This window comes from Lagopus leucura, unplaced genomic scaffold (assembly GCF_019238085.1).
Source record: "Lagopus leucura isolate 7727_CA_CO unplaced genomic scaffold, USGS_WTPT01 Super-Scaffold_100009, whole genome shotgun sequence".
Classification (NCBI taxonomy): domain Eukaryota; kingdom Metazoa; phylum Chordata; class Aves; order Galliformes; family Phasianidae; genus Lagopus; species Lagopus leucura.
The window spans coordinates 19,915,444-19,933,277 of NW_024962266.1; the positions used below are offsets into that span (position 1 = coordinate 19,915,444).

General features: G+C 44.9%; 1 protein-coding gene across 5 annotated transcripts in view; it reads left to right on the plus strand.

Annotated features, from left to right (window-relative positions):
- The window catches only part of RNF220 (ring finger protein 220), a 159,921-nt gene that overhangs the window by 117,979 nt on the left and 24,108 nt on the right, over nucleotides 1–17,834 (plus strand). For all 5 annotated transcript variants that reach the window (XM_042873202.1, XM_042873204.1, XM_042873203.1 and 2 more), the window contains 3 exons: nucleotides 610–742; nucleotides 15,841–15,937; nucleotides 16,946–17,032. In XM_042873202.1, the coding sequence (XP_042729136.1) occupies nucleotides 610–742; nucleotides 15,841–15,937; nucleotides 16,946–17,032 (317 nt within the window). The remainder of the gene's footprint in view (nucleotides 1–609; nucleotides 743–15,840; nucleotides 15,938–16,945; nucleotides 17,033–17,834) is intronic.

Genomic DNA, 17,834 nt, shown 5'->3' on the forward strand with positions numbered 1-17,834 from the left:
CAAAAATTGTGTTCAAGCAGAACAGTTCTCTTGCTGTTTTTTCCAAAGACAGCAAGGAATAAGGAGGAAAAAGCATCAGGGATAAGAGAATTGTCATAGGGCTTTCTGTGCTTGTTTTTCAGGGAAAGCCCATAACAGAGATAACAAATTCATTCATTCTTGTCATCTCAAGAAGTGCGTGGTGTAAAGACAGGTGTCTTTTGATCAGTGTGCCTCAATAATGCTCTAGGAGAGTATTCCTTGTCAGCTCCTGTAGCCTGGGAGCTTCTCAGTGCTGGGGATCAAAGGAATCTGTTGTTTACATGATAAATAGGGAAACTGTGCTCCAAGTAGGGGAACACATTGAAATGCACACCAGTGTCATAGGAACCAGAGCTGAGTTTTGCTTGTGCAAAACTGATGACCCCCTGCCACTTCTTTTGACTTTAAGGTTGTCATATTCTTATAGTTCCCATTTACTTCTGAGCTCCGATGGCTGGGAATGGGGAGGGGGGAGCAAATCCTACCCCGGAACAGCCCAGCTTTCCTTCTCTATCTCACCCTGAGTTGTTAACCCTGTAGTGCTATTTCATGTGTCTCAACGCTCTGTCCCCGCTTTCCCCTGTGCAGAGAGAAGGTTCGTGCATGACCGAGGATGACTCTGTAGACATCGAGAACGAGAACGGCAACCGCTTTGAAGAATACGAATGGTGTGGGCAGAAGAGGATACGGGCCACTACTCTCCTGGAGGGAGGATTTCGAGGTGAGCCGATGTTTTGAGTCCCTTGTAAATCATTCAGCTGTGGTAGGTGACTGTGGCTTGTTGTTAAAGGGAGGGACGTGGAAGTTCTCTCCCAAAGAATGGGACCTTAACCCTTTGCAAGAATGTAAAGCAATTTCAGCTTTCTGCCCCTCTGGAATGGTAAGATTCAAAAATTGTGCAAGTCCTGAGCAAACGCATGGTATTATTTCTTGCTCAAGAAATGTGGTTAAAGAGGGGAACGGGTAAAATGGGGAGATCATCTGGGGAAAATAGATTCTTATATGTTACACCTAGTATCATATACGTGGAAATATGTGAAGAGACGGAAATAGAAATAGAAATGAAATTGTAAAAACTCCCAGCCTGGAGTGACGAAAGCTGGTGTACCAGCCTCTGGTGATGTATTGAAGGTGACAGCTAAGTCGCTTTAGCACCTGCATAAAATATTAAAGGCCCGGTTGTGCATTTATCACTCCATCCCTTTTAAGGTTGATAAATGAGAATCCAGAAACCTGCTCTGCACCTCCAGCACTGCAAGCCCTTAGGGCTCCCAGACAAACACATTTTATTTTTCTCCTTCTTCTGCTCCTTCCCCAGTGACGGGGAAATCAGTTACTGAGGAGAGAGTGAGTTATGGCAAAATTTGACCTCTCATGAGCTTTATTGGTGAATGTAATTTTAGCTAGAAACCTGTCCCCTCTCTTACACTCAGCCTTTTGGCCTCAAGGAGGAGGATTTACTAAACTGCTCTTTGGCACAAACCTCTGGCACTAAGGAGAGTCTCACAAGCAATCCACGTAGTGCATACCTAATGAGGGGAGGAATGCTGGCTCCCTCCGTTCAATAGAGGGTGGGATGTAATCTCTTCCTATATCAGCTTGGATTTTAATTTAAAACATCTCAAGAGGAAAGGCTGCTAAGTGAGGGACTTGGTCTTAAAAGCCAGTTGTGTACTCAGTGGCAACATGGCACTCTGATTTGCTCTTACCTTCCTCTGAAATTACATCATATTAAAGCAGGTATCAGGAGCACAGAGGTGAAGGAGCAGCTTCTACTGATTTTAAAGGCTACCCATTGAAGCTCATGTTGTTTGCTTTCTGTGTCTGTGGCCTTCATTTTCATTACTTCTTTCCGGCATGGAGAGTTGAATGATACTGGCTAGCAGTCTGATGAGACCATGCAGGGCCTTAGGCTTGTGTTTAGTGCAGTTATTACAATCAGTAGCAGAGAAGCATGGGATGCCTGTGTGCTTTTGTCTCTACTAGTCCTGATTAGACAGGATACTCAGTTAATTCCTGACAGACCATGCACATACAGAGTGTACTCGTGTACTCTGTGCACCGAGCAGCTGAGTTTTGGAAGAGAGCACAATCTTCCACTTCTTTGGCTGAAGCATTGTGCTGTCTTCACCTGGATCTATTTCCAGCTGTGTCTGAATTAATTCACTGAAGTATGGATTTGAAGTTTTCATACGGCTTCAGTCAGGGTGTTCTTCATACAAGGCTCCAGGTTGACAAAGTGTGTGTAACTGATAGGGTTAGGCTGTATAAATGCAGAGGGTTTACACCCTGATACTTTTTATTTAAACTGGAATTCTCAAGTGTGTTAGTTTGCATTAAATAAATCAACTACTTTCCTTCACCATCAAAGATTAAATAGATCGTAACAGCAGTCATGGCTGCAACCTTCTCTTCTAGCTGGCTGTATGTGAATCTCTGAATCTGATGTACAGAAGTAGCCTTGCTTCCATTGAGAATTATGAGGTCTGTCTCTTTCCTTATCGAGATCTGCATGACACTGTCAACAGCGTTTAGTTATGTGAAGTGATCCAGTAAAGTACCAGCAAACTGGAAGAGGTGAGCATGGGTAAACCCTCTGTAATTGCCCTGATGGGAAGGACTTCTAGTTGACTCCTGCTCTTGGTGCAGGATGCTATGCTATAGGCAGGATACTACTTAAAACCAACTTTCTGCATAATGTTTTGGGATGGCTAGATGATATCTGCAGGGTACCTGCATACGCTATACAGGAATCTTCCATAAAATGTGGGAAGTGAAAGCGAAGCTGGAAAGCTCCCCTTGTTAGCTGATTGAGTTTCTTTTTAAGGAAGTTATAGTTTTCCATGCTCCCTTTAGTGATTCTCCTGTTTTCTCTGGTCTTTGTTGGTCAGACCTGCTTTGTGCACTCTCAGGTAAAGCTGACTCTCCTTTTCCTTTCTCAGCCAATGTTGGTTCTTCCCTTGTTCTAGGGGCAGAGTCCCCATTGTACAGCCTTGAAGCACAACACGGTGTTCTAGAGATGCTCTCCAGTGCTTAAACATGCTTTGTCTGGAGTTGGTAAGGCCCTCATTAACCCTTGTCACCCGAGGCTTCATGTTTGGCTCTGTTCCCTTTGCTAAAAAGTAGCAGCGATGTGGAAATCAAAGGCCTTTTATAATGCCAGACAGCTTTTGCCAGGCTGCAGGGATGTCAGGGACGTCTGAAGAGTTGACGTGGGGAAATATATAAAACCAGAGGGGAGAATAGACATCCATGTGTCTCATCAGTTTTGGTTTTAATAGTGTGTTGCTGGGAGGAGATGTCACAGCTGGGCGGTGAGTGGAGCAGGATGCTGTGGCCAGCACGTATTGCACGAGTTGGCTCAGATGGTGGGCAGCCTTACAGAAGCAGCTCAAACTTAGCACAGGTTCCTGGCTGCCTATTCTTATCATCTTTGGTTAATGGGCATGTTTATGTGCCTCTCAAGGTCAGTAAAGCTTTGCTGAAAGATCTTGTCAGTTTTTTCAGGCGAGGGAAGGCTGCGACTCTTTTTTTTTTTCTTTCTTCCTTGAAAGCAGGTCAGGGACAGTAACAGCCCAGCTCAGATTTTCTGGAAGATGGTTTAATACTTGAGAGCAATCACAGGCTGAAAGCCTCACTTGTGTGGTTCCCAGGATGAAGTTTTCTTGATCCCAAAGCTGTTGCAGGGAAGATTTGCTCCTCTCACCTTAGGGGCTGTCTTAAGAAGTCCAGCAGAGCTGAAGTACTCCTTGCTTGCCGTGGTTCAGTGTACTTGACACAGCAGTTGGAAAGAAAAGGAGATAGTAGCAACTAGGAATACAGCCTGGGTGAGAAGTGCTGAGATTAGTATGCTGTCTCTTAAGCAGTTGGGCTTGGTGAAGGCATTCAGTCAGGAGTTATTTAGTACTTCTAGAGGTTCTCCTGCCTTCGCAAAGCATCGTCTGCTATTGCTTCATGTGCTTATCTCAGACTGGATCCGTGCAGGGTATAAATGAAGATTGTTGGCAGTTAGATAGGATTTGGAATGGTTTTGTTTCAGCAGAGGTTCTGTTTGAAGCAGGAATTCATAGTTGAAGATGACTGCAGAAGGCTACCAGCATGAAATACCTACTGCTATTTTAATCAAGCTCTTGCTTCAAAATGTAAAGCCATAGAGAGGAATTAATAAAATATTTCCCTATCTCTCAATTGTCACAAGACTGAAATTTCTTTTGAAATTCCTGAACCATCTGTCCCCATGTCCCTGGATCATCCCTTTCTGATGGTCTTTGTTACAGGAGATTATTTCATGCAATCTTTGTCTAATGAGTTTCTCTGTTTAGGAAGCCAACGAGGCTTCACAAGTGAAAGCATCAAGTGGCTCCCTCTCTGATGTTTTTTAGTTGTTTTTTTTTCTACCACTCAACGTATTTGTAGCAATTCTTCTGTTCCTCTCCAGAATGGATGCACGTTACCCTCAGTGTTTACACTGTAAGGTTATCCCTTTAAAGATTTCCTGAGGGAAGTTCAAAAGGGTTTTTTTCTTTGAAAGATTCACTGTCTCTTTTTGTGTGTATGTCTCTTACTTGAAAGAAGGAAAAAGGAGGGGGGGAGTGAAAAAAAGTGCTTTATCTGAAAAGAATCACATCAGCTTCGCGCTGATAGAAGCTGCTGTCATCTCTTAAACGGCTTAGCACAGTCAAAAGGCAAGAGGACTTAAAACAGTGTCTTACACAGGGATCGATGGGTGGAACATATAACTCGTAACTGGAAAAAAAAAAAAAAAAAGAAGCACGGGGGGAGAGATAACGGTAATGATTGCATTGAGGGAAGCTTGAGGGAGGCTTGTTCTTTGTAACACAGCTTCAAAGGTGTCTGGGCCGATGCCTGAGCAAACTGTCCTGTGAAGTCGCGCCTCTGCAGGGCTGGGAGCAGGGGATGCTTGCACCCTTCTGTTCCCCAGCAGATGGGATGAAGTAGATGAGTAAACACCAGGTTAGCAGCTCCCTTCTGCTGCCTCGTGCTCGACGAGGGGTTCTTCCCACTCCGTCTCCGGCCGCTCTCTCTGGAAGGGGCTGTCCGGGAGGGAGCGGCTGGGGCTGGCGGGGGGACAGGATGTCAGTTTATCGATCGCACCTCAGTCAGGAGAGCTGCAGGCGCAGCGCTCTGAGCACGAGCGGCAGCGTGCTTAATGTGATTGAAAGGCAGTTAAAATGGCGGTGACCTTTTCAGGGGGAATTAGATTGCCTGCCAAGAGTGGTTAGAGGGAGTGATAACGCCAGCTTGAGGAAGCTGTCCAGTCTGCTTCAAAGGGAGGGAGACAGCGACAGGGAACGCAAGCTAGTAGCAAGTACCATTTAAAGCACGAACCACGCGGTCTGATAGAACAGAGATTGCTGTCCTCTTTAGATATGAAAAGATTGAAGAATTGTAGCTACGTTCTCTCCACCCGCACCGTCCTCCTCTCTTCCATCTTCCCCCAGGCAAAGCTTTCCTTTGGACGTGGAAGCAAGATAGTCACCGTTGCTTTCGGGGGTTTCTTCAGCAGGTTAGTTTCCTTGAAAATGACACAGAAGAGAGAAAGACTTTGAAAGTGTTGATGGTAAACAGGGAATTTTCAGGGGCAGATGCCTTCTAAGAAAGATCACCGTGATGACAACTGATGGATTGTGAATGCTTCTGAAGATGAATTGAGGATTGCTTGACTCAAGCTTCTCTTTCACAGAGTCATTAAGTTTGGAAAAGATCTCTAAGATTCATCTAGTCCAACTGTCTCCATGCTGTTCTGCTCCCAGGCTAGCAAAGGGCTTGTTATCTATTTGTTAATGTATTAAGCAGGAGAAAAGAGCAGCATCAGTTAACGCATAAGAAGAGAGACTTGGTAAGGCTTTATAAGCTGTAACCAAGTGTAGTTATCCCAGGGTACTCATTTGCATTGAATCTCATGTTGTGTACGATTAGGGCAGCTGTGTAGAAAGTGAGACTATATTAAAATGTGTGAAAGTTTACAGCAGATGGCTGCAGTCCCACAGCCAGCTTTATCTCTGCAGAATCAGATGTGCATTGGTTTGAGTAGCAAATGATGTAGACTGGCCTTCTTCCTCTGTAAGTTAGTTGTCCAAGCAAGCTCTATGGCAATAGTGCATGTTCCTGCATTTGTTTTCTTTCTGAAGACCTCTAACATTAGAAGCACATTCACAAGTGTAAAATCCTGTCCTCAGAATATAAGTAGATGCTCTTCAGTTTTCCTGCCACAGCAGAAGGTTTTGGTGAGTACAGTTTGTCTGGTAACTACCAGGGCAGAAAGAAATAGAAGAGGAAAACTCAGCTGTGCTGCTCAGTGCAATGTAACAATCATCGAACTCTTCCAACAAAATACTGCCTCTTTCTTACATGTATAGGGAAACTGAAGCACGAGGAAACAACTTCTCTAATGCTGTGAAGATAGTGCAGAAGAGCTTGACACAACTAAAACCCCTTAGGAGCCAGATGTGCCTTCTTTTTCAGATAAAATATAATGGGGCATGCAGGAAAGCTTCTGCAGATGGGGCGATTTCCCATTTTTCTGTGTGATGAGCTTCACACAGCATTTAGGGTCATACCAATAAGAAGGTATAAACTGATATATTCAGGAAAGGAATTTGAGCTGAAACTTGCAGCTTCTCCTACAAGGCCACGTGGGAAATAAAATGTCATTGGTGTACTTAGGCCTTTTTGGAAGGCTGATTGAGTAACCAGAATCATCTTCCCCATTTCTATGGGATGAGTCAGAATTCATTCATTTTGCCCTGTCATTCTAAAGCAGGCTTCAACTTGGATGCAGAGGAGTCTGTGGTGAGAGTATGGGGAATCTTTGCCATAATGAAATTCTTGATCTTCCTCCTACTTTACAAGAATTCAGTTCATTGCCTTTCTCTGTCAAGTTTCCAGCAGAGCTTTCTTCATGGCTTGGTCTGTAAGGTGAATGCAGTACTGCATCTGCATCTGAATGTCCTTCTCACTTTCTCCTTCTTGGCAATTTTGCTTTCCTATGTTCAGCTTTCTACCTACTGCTGGCCACTTCTACCTGTTGTAAGCTTTGAAGTGGGTGAGATGTGTAAATCTGATGTTTCTCAAGTGCTTATTTTATGCCTTAACCTCTCTTTAGAGGACTGCTTTGTCCCAGAATGCTTGTATGCCTTACCTTAGCCATAGTGTAAAATGGTGGTAATCCCAGTAATCCTCTTGTTGCTGAAGGACAGCACTTTGCACTTGTCTGATGGAGTAGCCCAAGCATTTCTTCATGTTGGCATCTCTCCTTTGAGAGGAAATACTTCTCTGTAAGGTAATACTTGAGCTAAAAACACTGCGGATCTGCTTGTGTAGTCCTGTAGCTCATGTGATTCCTGTATATACCTGACTGTTTCACCATAGCTTATAATGATGTGTAGAATTTGAGGGATTCTGTGACTAATAAATGTCTCTTAGGCACTGTGTCGCATATTGATGTCGGACTGACTTTGGTCAGTAGAACAAAGAGGTGAGAATAATCTGATTTGAACTTAAAAAAAAAACCTACCTTACCTATAAAAACCATCATGAGCCACCACGTAAGTGTTGTTCGATATCGTGTGTGTTTAAAGTTCACATAATGCTTCAAGCAATTGGTTTCATCATTTTGGAACATCATGTGATTAATAGGACTCAGCAAAGTAAAAATCACATTAACTTGGGGGGGGAAGAAAAAAAGAAACCGGTGCTTATAGACACTAAAAGTCGTGATTGTTGATACTGCATTTTCATTAACTTTAACGCATGCAAAAATCTGAGAACCTAATTTTTGTGCTCAAACTGCCAGAACGCATTAGCTGGGAGGAGCACAATCAACTAAATCTCTTGCTGTTTGATTTATGTAACAGCAACAGTCATCCTGACCAGAAAAAGAGTTGCTGTGGGATGAAGGGGAATTCTCTCCATTTGACGGCGTTTTGTATATCGCTTGAGGGGGGGAAGGGATGTCTGTCACCCAGCAACAGAGAAAGGAGAAAAAAATTAATTAAAAAGAAAACAGAAGAAGCAGTTGTAAACCCCTGCAAATTGGCAGGGGGAGTAAGGGAGCAGGTAGAGCACCTGAAACTACTCCATTTTTTGAAATTGACTGGATTTCAAGTTGACAGCATCCCCTTAAACTTCAATTTTCCTAGGTTTCAGACATGCGGTGTAAGACCTTCCAGTCCCATCTGCTGTTCTTGCTTAGCTGCTCTCTCCGATCCATTTTTCTAGTGGTCTGTCTGCTTTGGATTTGAAAGTCCTAGGCTTGAAGACGGTCATTTGATAATTTTTATGTTTTCTCCCCAAGCGTCTGCAGTTTTGCCAGAACTGCAACCTTCTTCTGGGAGCCTCGGGTCAAACTTCAGCCCTGAGCACCGCACAGCTGATTGACGTGATTTTAATAGCATTTTAGAATACAGTTGTTAAGTCAGGGGCAGTGAGATTTTTCTAAAGGAAAAAGGAGCACGGGTCTCAATGGCTTTAAACAGCTCCTGTCTCCACATGTCTCTTCTTACACTCGGTGGTGAAACGCATTATCGAGTAGTGTCCGGAAAGTGGCTAACTGCGTTTGACACACGCCAACTCCCTGCCTCCACACTGGATAATTGCATTGTCAACTGTTCAGCAAAGTGGCAGGTGACACTGCAGCCGGATTGATTGTCCTAGCATGGAGGCTCCGACGACTGTCAGCTACCCAATCGATAGAGTTTACACAAGGCACCGTGACTGCATCTGTAACTAATTTCAGTTTGGAACTGGCGGGGTGCGGCAGGCCCTGTTTCCTGGCCGGTTGCACTCGTTTGCTCGCATCCTGGAAAGTTGCTTTCCCGCTGAAAGCACGGCTTTATTTCTTGTTTCGGAGCTGGAAGCGAAGAAATCGATGGCGTGTTTTGTGGTTTCAGAGTTGAGGGCATTGCAGCACACGGCTAACTAGCAGCTCCAGTTTTCCGATCAATAGGCTGATCAATTGATTAAATTAACACTGATTTTTCTTTCTTGTTTCCAGCCTGGAAAAGAATTAGTTTGGGGGAAGAGCGCGTGGGCTCGGCCTGTGAAATTTTGTTCCTTTCCCCATCTTTCCCTGACAAGTGGAATCTCTGTGCTCATCGTTATTTGAAACAAACTGCGCTGAGCTGGCAGGGCCCGCTGTAAGCCAGGGTGCTGCTCCAGCTGCGCGCCAGCCTTGCCGCTTCATGCTCGGCTGCCTTAGAAAAGTCATCCCGCCAGCTCTGCCGTGCTGCTGTGTTATTGGCAAAGTTGCGACATTCCTGTGATCCCTGTCAGTGGTGCTTATTGATCCGGCGATGTGAATCTGCTTAGCGATTCAAGATTACTTTAATTCTCCCTCTTCCTTTTTTGTTTGTTTCCACCCTCTCCCCGGGGGAACAAAAGCTTTCAGATCCACCTTTCTCCGGCTTTGAAAAACGAGTGGCTGCAAAGGCTGTGGCTGTTGCTGCCGCTTTTGTGCTTCAGCTGTGGGTTTTGAAGAGCAGCCTTTGAGATCGACGCGAGATTGTTCTCACCTTCGAGATTTGTGCTGGTGCAGTGCTCAGGGAGGCAGCTTTGCAGGAGGTGCCACACCAGATCAGATCTTTGCATCCCCATCTATAGCCACGATCTGTACCTGGGAGGTATAGAAGAAACCTACCCCTAGATAGCTCCCCAGTGCCTCTTCCCCGAGCCTCGCAGCAGCTGGCTCTTACCCTTACCCACGGAGCTTGCCTGCCCTTTGTTCAGCGCATTGCTGCAAAATGATGTTAATGGTCATAAAATTATATGGCCCTTTCTTTAAAGGCAGCTGTTCCTCTGATCTGTGAGCAAAAACTGCTGTAAGCATCCGCGATGCTGCTGAGCCGCTGGCTCTCTGGCAGCTTGTTTGTGCTGCCGTGGGAGCTAACAGACGGCCTCCGATTGATGCATCTGCTATTTCAGGTGCACGCTGTGATGACACAGGCGGGTGTCAGTTTTTCAGGTAAATCATCGTTTTGCTTGAAATGGATCTCGCTCCTGAGAAATGAAACCCTTGTCCTGCAAGCAGCTTTTCATGGTTTCCAAATGTCATTTTTCCTGCAACAGGCTGTGAAAGTCACTAGGAGAAGTGTTCTGTCCCTGTTTGTGTTAGGAAAGATGGGGGAACGATTTGACTGTCCAAAAATATGGCTGGGGAAGTGATATGAATGTAGAGAAGGGCTGAGGTTGGCCTCATTCTCCATCTCGCTCTTCCTTTCGAGAACCCCTGATGGCTTTCTCTTTCTTCCCAAACGCCTTTTAAAACAAAACAGCATCCGTGCCATCTTGTCCTCTTAGTGCTAGTTTGGGATACTTCAGCAGCTGATGAAATAAACCCAGTTTAGAGCCATTCTCGGGAAGTGTGTGTGAGGCCTGGCCGTGTGTCTGCATAAACTACTTTTATTGCCCTCATTGTTTTTACTCTGCAAGAAGCCAACGAGTGACATTTCGTTAAGAAAATAGAGTGAACGTGCTGGAAGGGGAGGTTGTGCAGAAAGGGGTTTCTGCAAGGAGTATAATTAGCGAGGGCTGCAGTTCTGAGATTTATGGGAGACTTTTTCTCTTTCCTGAACATGTGCAAATTACCTGTGAGCAGAATGAATGCCTCTTCCCAGCCAGCACAGGCCCCAGTAGAGCTGCATGCTGAGATGGATTTCGATTTAGACCCGCTTACAGAAATTTTTCTTTAAATCCAGAATTTTATGTGTTACCGATATTGATAGGAAGTTTTCATTCCTGAGAGCCAAGCCCAGGTTATTCCTATGAGTTTAATCTTCAGCAAGAGCAGCATCAAGTAGCTGCTGTCACAACAGTGGTGTGGCTAATACTACCACTAACACTTTAATTTTGTTCCTTGGTTGTGTTTGATGGGATGGCATTGGGGACCAGCTGTTCTCTGTGCATTTATTGACCGTTCTGCCCAGGTAGGAGCTGAGGAGCACAGTAGGCCTGTGTTTTCCCTGCTGTGTTGATGAAATTTGGCTGAGAGATCTGGGTCTACACTGGTCTGGTTGTCCCACCTTTCTGTTCCTTTGTCCGCCAGTCTCCTTGTGAGCAAGAGAGACAGCGGTGCCAACACCTGAAGCAGCATATGTTGTCACTGCAACCATCTGCTGCCGAGTGTGATGGAGAAAAGGAGGGACTTGAATGTGAGGTCCTTTTATCTGCTCTGTTCTGTGAATCTGTTTATATAGATCATGTTAATGACTCTCTATCTGAGCCAGAGCTGCCATTCAGTGAAGATATGTTGAGATGACCTGTCATCGGGGGGGATTGCACAAAGGAGCTGCGATTTGAGGAGTGGTGCAGAGGTCAGGGAGGATGCTTAGGCATAGGGGATAGCTTAGGAGAAAACAAAGTGCTCTGAAAACTTAGAAAAGAGGGGAAAAAAAGGTTTCTGATGAGATTTATCACCAGCCATTATTAATTTGTACGTGGAAGGAAGTGCGAAGTGTTTCCCTGTCTCCTTCAAGCTCAGCTGATTCCTATAGCCTGTCAGTGCCTGCAGCCTGGTGGTGGTGAAGAGGCGTGTGAGTATGTCCTGCTTTTCAGAGCTCGGCCTCTGTATTTCAGAAACATTTTTGCTTCTGTAGATCACCTAAAATTTTCAGAAACCGACTTGAATCGGAGCTCAGGTGGATTGCTCCAAGGCCAGCCCAAGCAAAGCTGTGTACACAGTGCCGGAGGGCAGCGGGCGCTCTAGGTAAGTGATCTTGATAGGTACACTCTGATTGATGGGGGAGTTTGTCTCCCAAACTGTCACAGGGTTTATAGAGGTGCCACTCAATACCAGTGCTGGAATTGCTTGTCAGAGCACCTGGCTGCAAGAGCAATGGGGATTGGAGACAGAGCTGTAACTTTGTTTTTTCTCTGCTTAATGGCCCCAGTGCCTGACCTGCCTGCTCACTCCTGTTTGTCTGGACCTTAAGGAGGCAGCAGGGATTAAGACTGTCAGAGCATTGTGGTGCTTTCGCATCAGGAGGCTAATTGTGTCGGGGATGGCAGCACATGACTAGTGGTTGCCTCCTGCCAAGTGCACAGCAAGAACAAAAAAAAATTCTTCACCAAGATGTAAGAGAGTTTGTGCTTTGGTTTAATCTGTAAGTAGCATTTTCAAATTCACATGTGGAATTATGTTCTTGAGGCTTTAGGTGACCCTCTGTGTAAGATTCGCAGCTGTTCCTATGAATAACAGCCTCAGGATCACATCTCCTGTGAATTCCTAGGTCAGGCGTACAACTTAACATTCAGTTGTCGGATTTCACTTTATTAACACATTGGGATAAAGTTCTGGTCTTGAGCATTGACCTCTGGATAGTGGCATTGGTTTTAGCAGTGCACTCTAGGCAGCTCTGCGGATGCAGTGAATTACTGCGTGTCCTTCGGTAGCAAAGCCCTGCCAAGGAACCGGGGGCACGCTGCTGGATTGCAAATCACCCACGTGTGGTGGCTGGGGGTCTTCTGGAAGCTCCTCATCTCCTCCTTTGGGTCTGAAACAGACCCGTTACAGAGCTGGTTTGTTCTGCTCAGTGCCCTCAGTGCTCCGTTTCGCATCTTCCTCGTTTCTGGATGGTACTGTGGAGCTGTCAGCATGAGCTAAAGTTCTGAGCCCTCTTTAGTCTTGGGCTGAGTTACTGAGAAGCAGGTGTGATCCTATCAGGCCTTCCTTGCATTTAGTGGCCCTCTTAATCCATTTATAACAGCACTTGTCCAGAAATCTGTTTTGAATGAGCCTGAGATGAATGAATAATGTCAAGCAGTTCAGACGTCAAATATTTGAACAGCTGTGTGGGTGTTTTCACTGGCTTTGTGCATGGAAGCAACCTCAGGAAGTTAGGCAAGGAGAGTCGGGTTGGAGCTGTGGCACTAAACCCCAGCCCATCAGAACTGGCCTCGGGATCCATCCCTGCTGCAGGTGAAGGCATCAGAATGAGCGGCCTGCCACCAGCCCTCCTGCAGGGGATGCTGGACCAAGCTTGGCATCCTCCTCTTTCACATTCTCAACATGCAGTGGTAGTACTGGGATTTATAGACTTTTAGATTTGCACTGGAATCATATTTTGTCATTTCCCTGCACCCCCCACTTTTTTTTTTTTTTTTTTAAGACAACCTTTGAAGTCTTAACTGATAGCACGACTACACTGAATCTTTCTTGGTACAGAGCTTATTTTGTTTAGTGTACAGTTCGTGAATTAGTTTGTTGGGTTTATTTCTACCATGTTACAATGAATTACACTTATTTAAGAAGAAAAAAAAAAAACACTTTAAAAAAAATAGTCCATATTTGGCGTAGAGCTCAGAGTTGGATCACCTTATTGTGACTTCTTTTAGGCATTGGTCTGGGAGTCCTTGTTCTATCAGAAGGCAAAATTTGCCCTATTACTACAGCTCAGCTTAGTCTGTGAACTACTCTGTTCTGTTCTTCTCCCAGTGCACATCTGTCATCTGAACATGTCTTGTCCAAACCCTTCCCCTATGCATTCCTGTGTACAGTAGGAAAGAAAGCACCCTGTTGGGAATGCAGTCATTTCTACTGCAGAGCTAGATTTAGCAAAAGATCTGTGGAGTATTACCATTACAGACTTAAAAGGGATTTTCTTAAGTGCAAAGGTTTTGAGAGCAAGGACACTGGGATTCTGAAGTCAAGGTGCCTTCATATTTGTAAATTGTTTCACAGTAAGCAGATCTTCTTTTCTTAAGCTCTAACCATAAACCACTAGTCAGCTTAAGTCACTTGGGAACAAAATTGATAGAAAGATGCACGATTTCTGAGTGCTTGGCATTCTTTCAGAGAGAGACATGCAGGGAGCAGTCTCTTTTAGATTCACTCTTTTGGACCCCTTTCCCTCCCAGCAGTCTCCAAGTATTCGTTATCTGGCTAACATTCAGATCACCTCTGGGACAGGCCAAGTCACAGCTCTAGCTCTACATGATTTGTGTTTCCCACAGCTACAAAAGAAAAATGAAGACCTATATGTCCGAAGTTTATGGCCTTTGAGAAGTGATGGGCTAAAGCAATGCCAGGTGCAGGGGATGGTGTTACTGCAGGTTAAATGCCATGCCTGTAAATTACTGCCCCATCACCCCCTGCGACTTCTCAGGCAGCTTTGAAAGACTATCCAGCTTCTTTGACAGGTCTCTCTTAGTACTCTAAATCTTCTCCCAAACATTGTGATGAACTGAAGGTTCCAAGATTTACTAGATGAGCCATTGCAGCAATAGGAGGCAGCTCATGACATATGTTGGCTGGCAGTGTGTGGCCACTACACCTATAAAGGCTCTGATGGAAGGAGGCTGCCCTGATGTCACTGCAGAGCTGACCTACGAGCACCTCTTGCACTACCTGACACACAGGGTGGATGTGCATTGTCGATGCTAGCAGCGTTGCTTCTGCTGGAAATTAAGGCTGGCAATTACTTTCAAGTAAAAGGTAGTTTATGCTTCTAGAAAAGGTTAGTCTTAAAATCGTTGTGCTACGGTTATCCCTCGTTAAGGACCTTCTTTATATTCAGGGAAGAGAAATATCAAATCCATATAAACAAATTTTATTGGGGGCTTAATGAATCAGTGAAAGCATCCATTCCTAGAGAGCGACAGTAAAGGGCTCTGTCTGCATGGTGTCCTTGGAAATGAGACCTTACCTTGCCCTGTTCTCTGCACAGATGCAGACTTAGGAATACAGCTCACTCCTCTCAGCTGGGAAAGTACAAGTCTGCTGCTGATCATGTGAGACTGTGGGAGCCCAACTCAAGCCATCATACCACTCAAAAGGCTGACTTAGGTTCTGATAACATCATCTTTCTTCAGAGATGCACCTCATGTTCACCATTCCTACATTAACGATAGCCTGTCTTCTGCACTTAGATTGACAATGCAGAAATCTACCACCTTTGGGACATTCGTGCAAAGCCAAGGCCACCTCTACCTTTCTTGTTGGGTGTCAGCAGATAGGATGTGCTTGAAGGCCTGGTCACAGACTTGGGTCAGCACCCATCTGTTTGTGCCCCATCCTTTGCCTTCCACCTAGTGCCATCTGTCCCAGGAGAGTGGGATGGTAAGTGAAGGAGCGTGCTGGAGGCAGCCAGAGTGAGCAGAATTAGGTCTGTATAGTTTATGTCCCAAGACAACTCACCTTAAATCTGCTATAGAATTGAATGCAGATAAGGGCCTTGCACTACCCTAGCAGCAGGAGCTCTTTGTTCAATTTTTCAGTTGCATAGGAGAGAGCATGTCCAGTGTTCAAACACATAGAGGGTAAGTATAAGGGCTTCCGTCCTATTACTAATCTTCAGGTAGTAAATAGCAAGTGAAGATCCATCTTCTGTAGGTGCTTGCATTCATTTAAAAGAAACCTCGTTACAACCAGCTGTAACACAGTCAACAGAATGCTTTGGAACCAAAATAAATCTATATACTGCTAGAAAGGAGTACTTGCACAGCTGGCATTGTTTCCTCTTGCTTGGGACTGGGCTTGTGCGTGATCAACTCTTGCTAGAAGTACAGGACTCCTGTTGACTTGTACTAGAATTTGCTCATGTAGGAAGTGTTCATAAGGGGCTGCTAATGACTGAAGTCTGATGTTTTCTTAGAAGCAGGTTTGCTTTTCTTAAACATTTCAAATAATTAAAAAAAAACCCTGAATGCATTGTTTGCTTGTTTGTTTTAAATGATGATTCCTTCTGTGAGCCCATTCAGAGTAAAGGATGACCTGCGGGCTGGTACCCCTATCCTTAGAAGATCTCCTTTGCTTGGTCTCCACTTCAAATGCTCACCAGCACATTCTGTTGTTTTATTTTCCAGGTTCTGGGTTCATCATGTGCAGCGGCAAAGAGAATCCAGACAGCGACGCAGACCTGGATGTGGATGGGGACGACACACTCGAATACGGGAAACCACAGTATCGTTTTTGAAAGGCTTATAACTGACAGGGAGCCTAGAGATCCATCTTCAGCTAGTGCTTATGTAGCACTGCTCTGGGTAGTGTTGAGCAGTGTGTCCAGCCATACTAGAAAGGGCACCACCTTCCCCAGTTACCCCGTTATTTGAGCTAATAGGGATTCTCAGTTTCCTCTCTTTGAGGTCCTTGTATACATGCGGAACTATTTCAGATCTTGTTAGTGAAGTCTGTATGAGATGTTGAAGGAGATCAAAACTACTGTTTCTCCGGTCTGTATTTCATAAGTGATACTAACTTTTGTGTCTGTCCAAGCATCTTCTGTATAGGTAGCTTTTCCTGCTTTGTGGTTAGAAATGTAGTTTATTTTCCACAAGACGTTTGTTTGATTTCAGGGGTTTTGTGCAGTGAATATTTTGAGCATTATTCACCTGCAGCTGTAACTGTGAGAATAAGTTTTTATTCCTTTTGTTAGACGCTTCATTAGGGGCAGTTTTCTGGAACTCCAGCTGGGAGCCAGACTCTTCAGACACAGCTCCAGAACTTCTGCCCTACAGCAGCTGTGCAGCCATCAAGGAGGACTTCCCACAAGGGTATTAGGCAGACATCGACATAGCTGTGTTGAGAGGGAATATAAATCTACAGAATTAGATTGTGTTCAGATCTGAACCAGTCTTTAACACCAAAGCATCTAGCTTTAGCTGGTTGATCTCCATACTTCAAACAGAAATAGTAGAGTTGTGCAGATTTCACTTTTAGAGGTTGAGGAATTGGTTTTCCTCTTCTGAAAAGCTGTGGTTTTGTTGCTGTCTAAGGACTTGTCTGTATCTTTCCACCTAAAACAAAACTGTTATCCAGAATCTAAAAGCAAGCCTCTCCATGGATACCAGCTGCTGTTCCTTTGAGGTTTGATGTGAATACGTTCTGTATCCCAGATAGTGTCCCAGCCATCTCAGAATTCTTTCCATTGTCTGCAGCAAGGCTGTATGTTTCTTAACTCCTTGTGCTCAGGTACACAGAGGCAGACGTTATCCCTTGCACTGGAGAAGAGCCAGGTGAAGCCAAAGAGAGGGAGGCGCTCCGAGGTGCTGTTTTAAAGTAAGTGCTGTGCCTTTCTGATTCGCTTTTGTTACTTCTGGGGAATCTCAACTTGTGGAAGGTATCTGTTTGTTTGACCAAAGGACTGCCATAAGGGAGTCTTACAAAGAACCACTGTGTAACAGGTGGGTCTCCATTTCTGTCTGTGCAGCCTCATAAAGCTTCCCTGCACACACTTCCCCACCTTAACCACTACACTGCCCAGCCAGTGCTATCTTCTCCCTGAGCAGTGCTGGACAAAGGGTGGATTCTAGCCATGGGGAACCTGTGCTGTGTCAGGGCTTTGTGCACACCTTGCCATGTATTAGGAGACTGGCACCTAAGGTATGATTTCATTGCATCATATTTGTGTTGCAGGGTATACAGATTAATCCTGCATGCAGGTCTGGGCAGAATGAGTGCTATGCCCACAAGCATGTGTCAAGAATGTAGGCAGACAGCGTTCAGGGCGCTTGGGGAAGCATTTCAGGCAAGTAAAATGAGTCTTAACAGAGAGCTAGGATTGCTTTCTAAGCCCTCTGCCCTGCATAAAGCAGGGCTTAAATTACCCCTCTGTCTCTTTTGCAGAGTGATCCTGTGAGGTCAAGGTTGAAGTGATTGATAGAGCAGTGAAATGAAGTTTTCTTACTGCATAGTCTGTCACAAACACTAGTTCAAAATTAGGTTCCACTCCATAGAAGTGTGTATTTGCCATACTGGATCCAAACCATTGATCCATTCAGTACTTTGCAAACTGTGCTAGACCACAGACGTGCCTGAGAGATGCTAAAGCCCCTTCACAGCTAAGAAAAAGAAGCGCTGT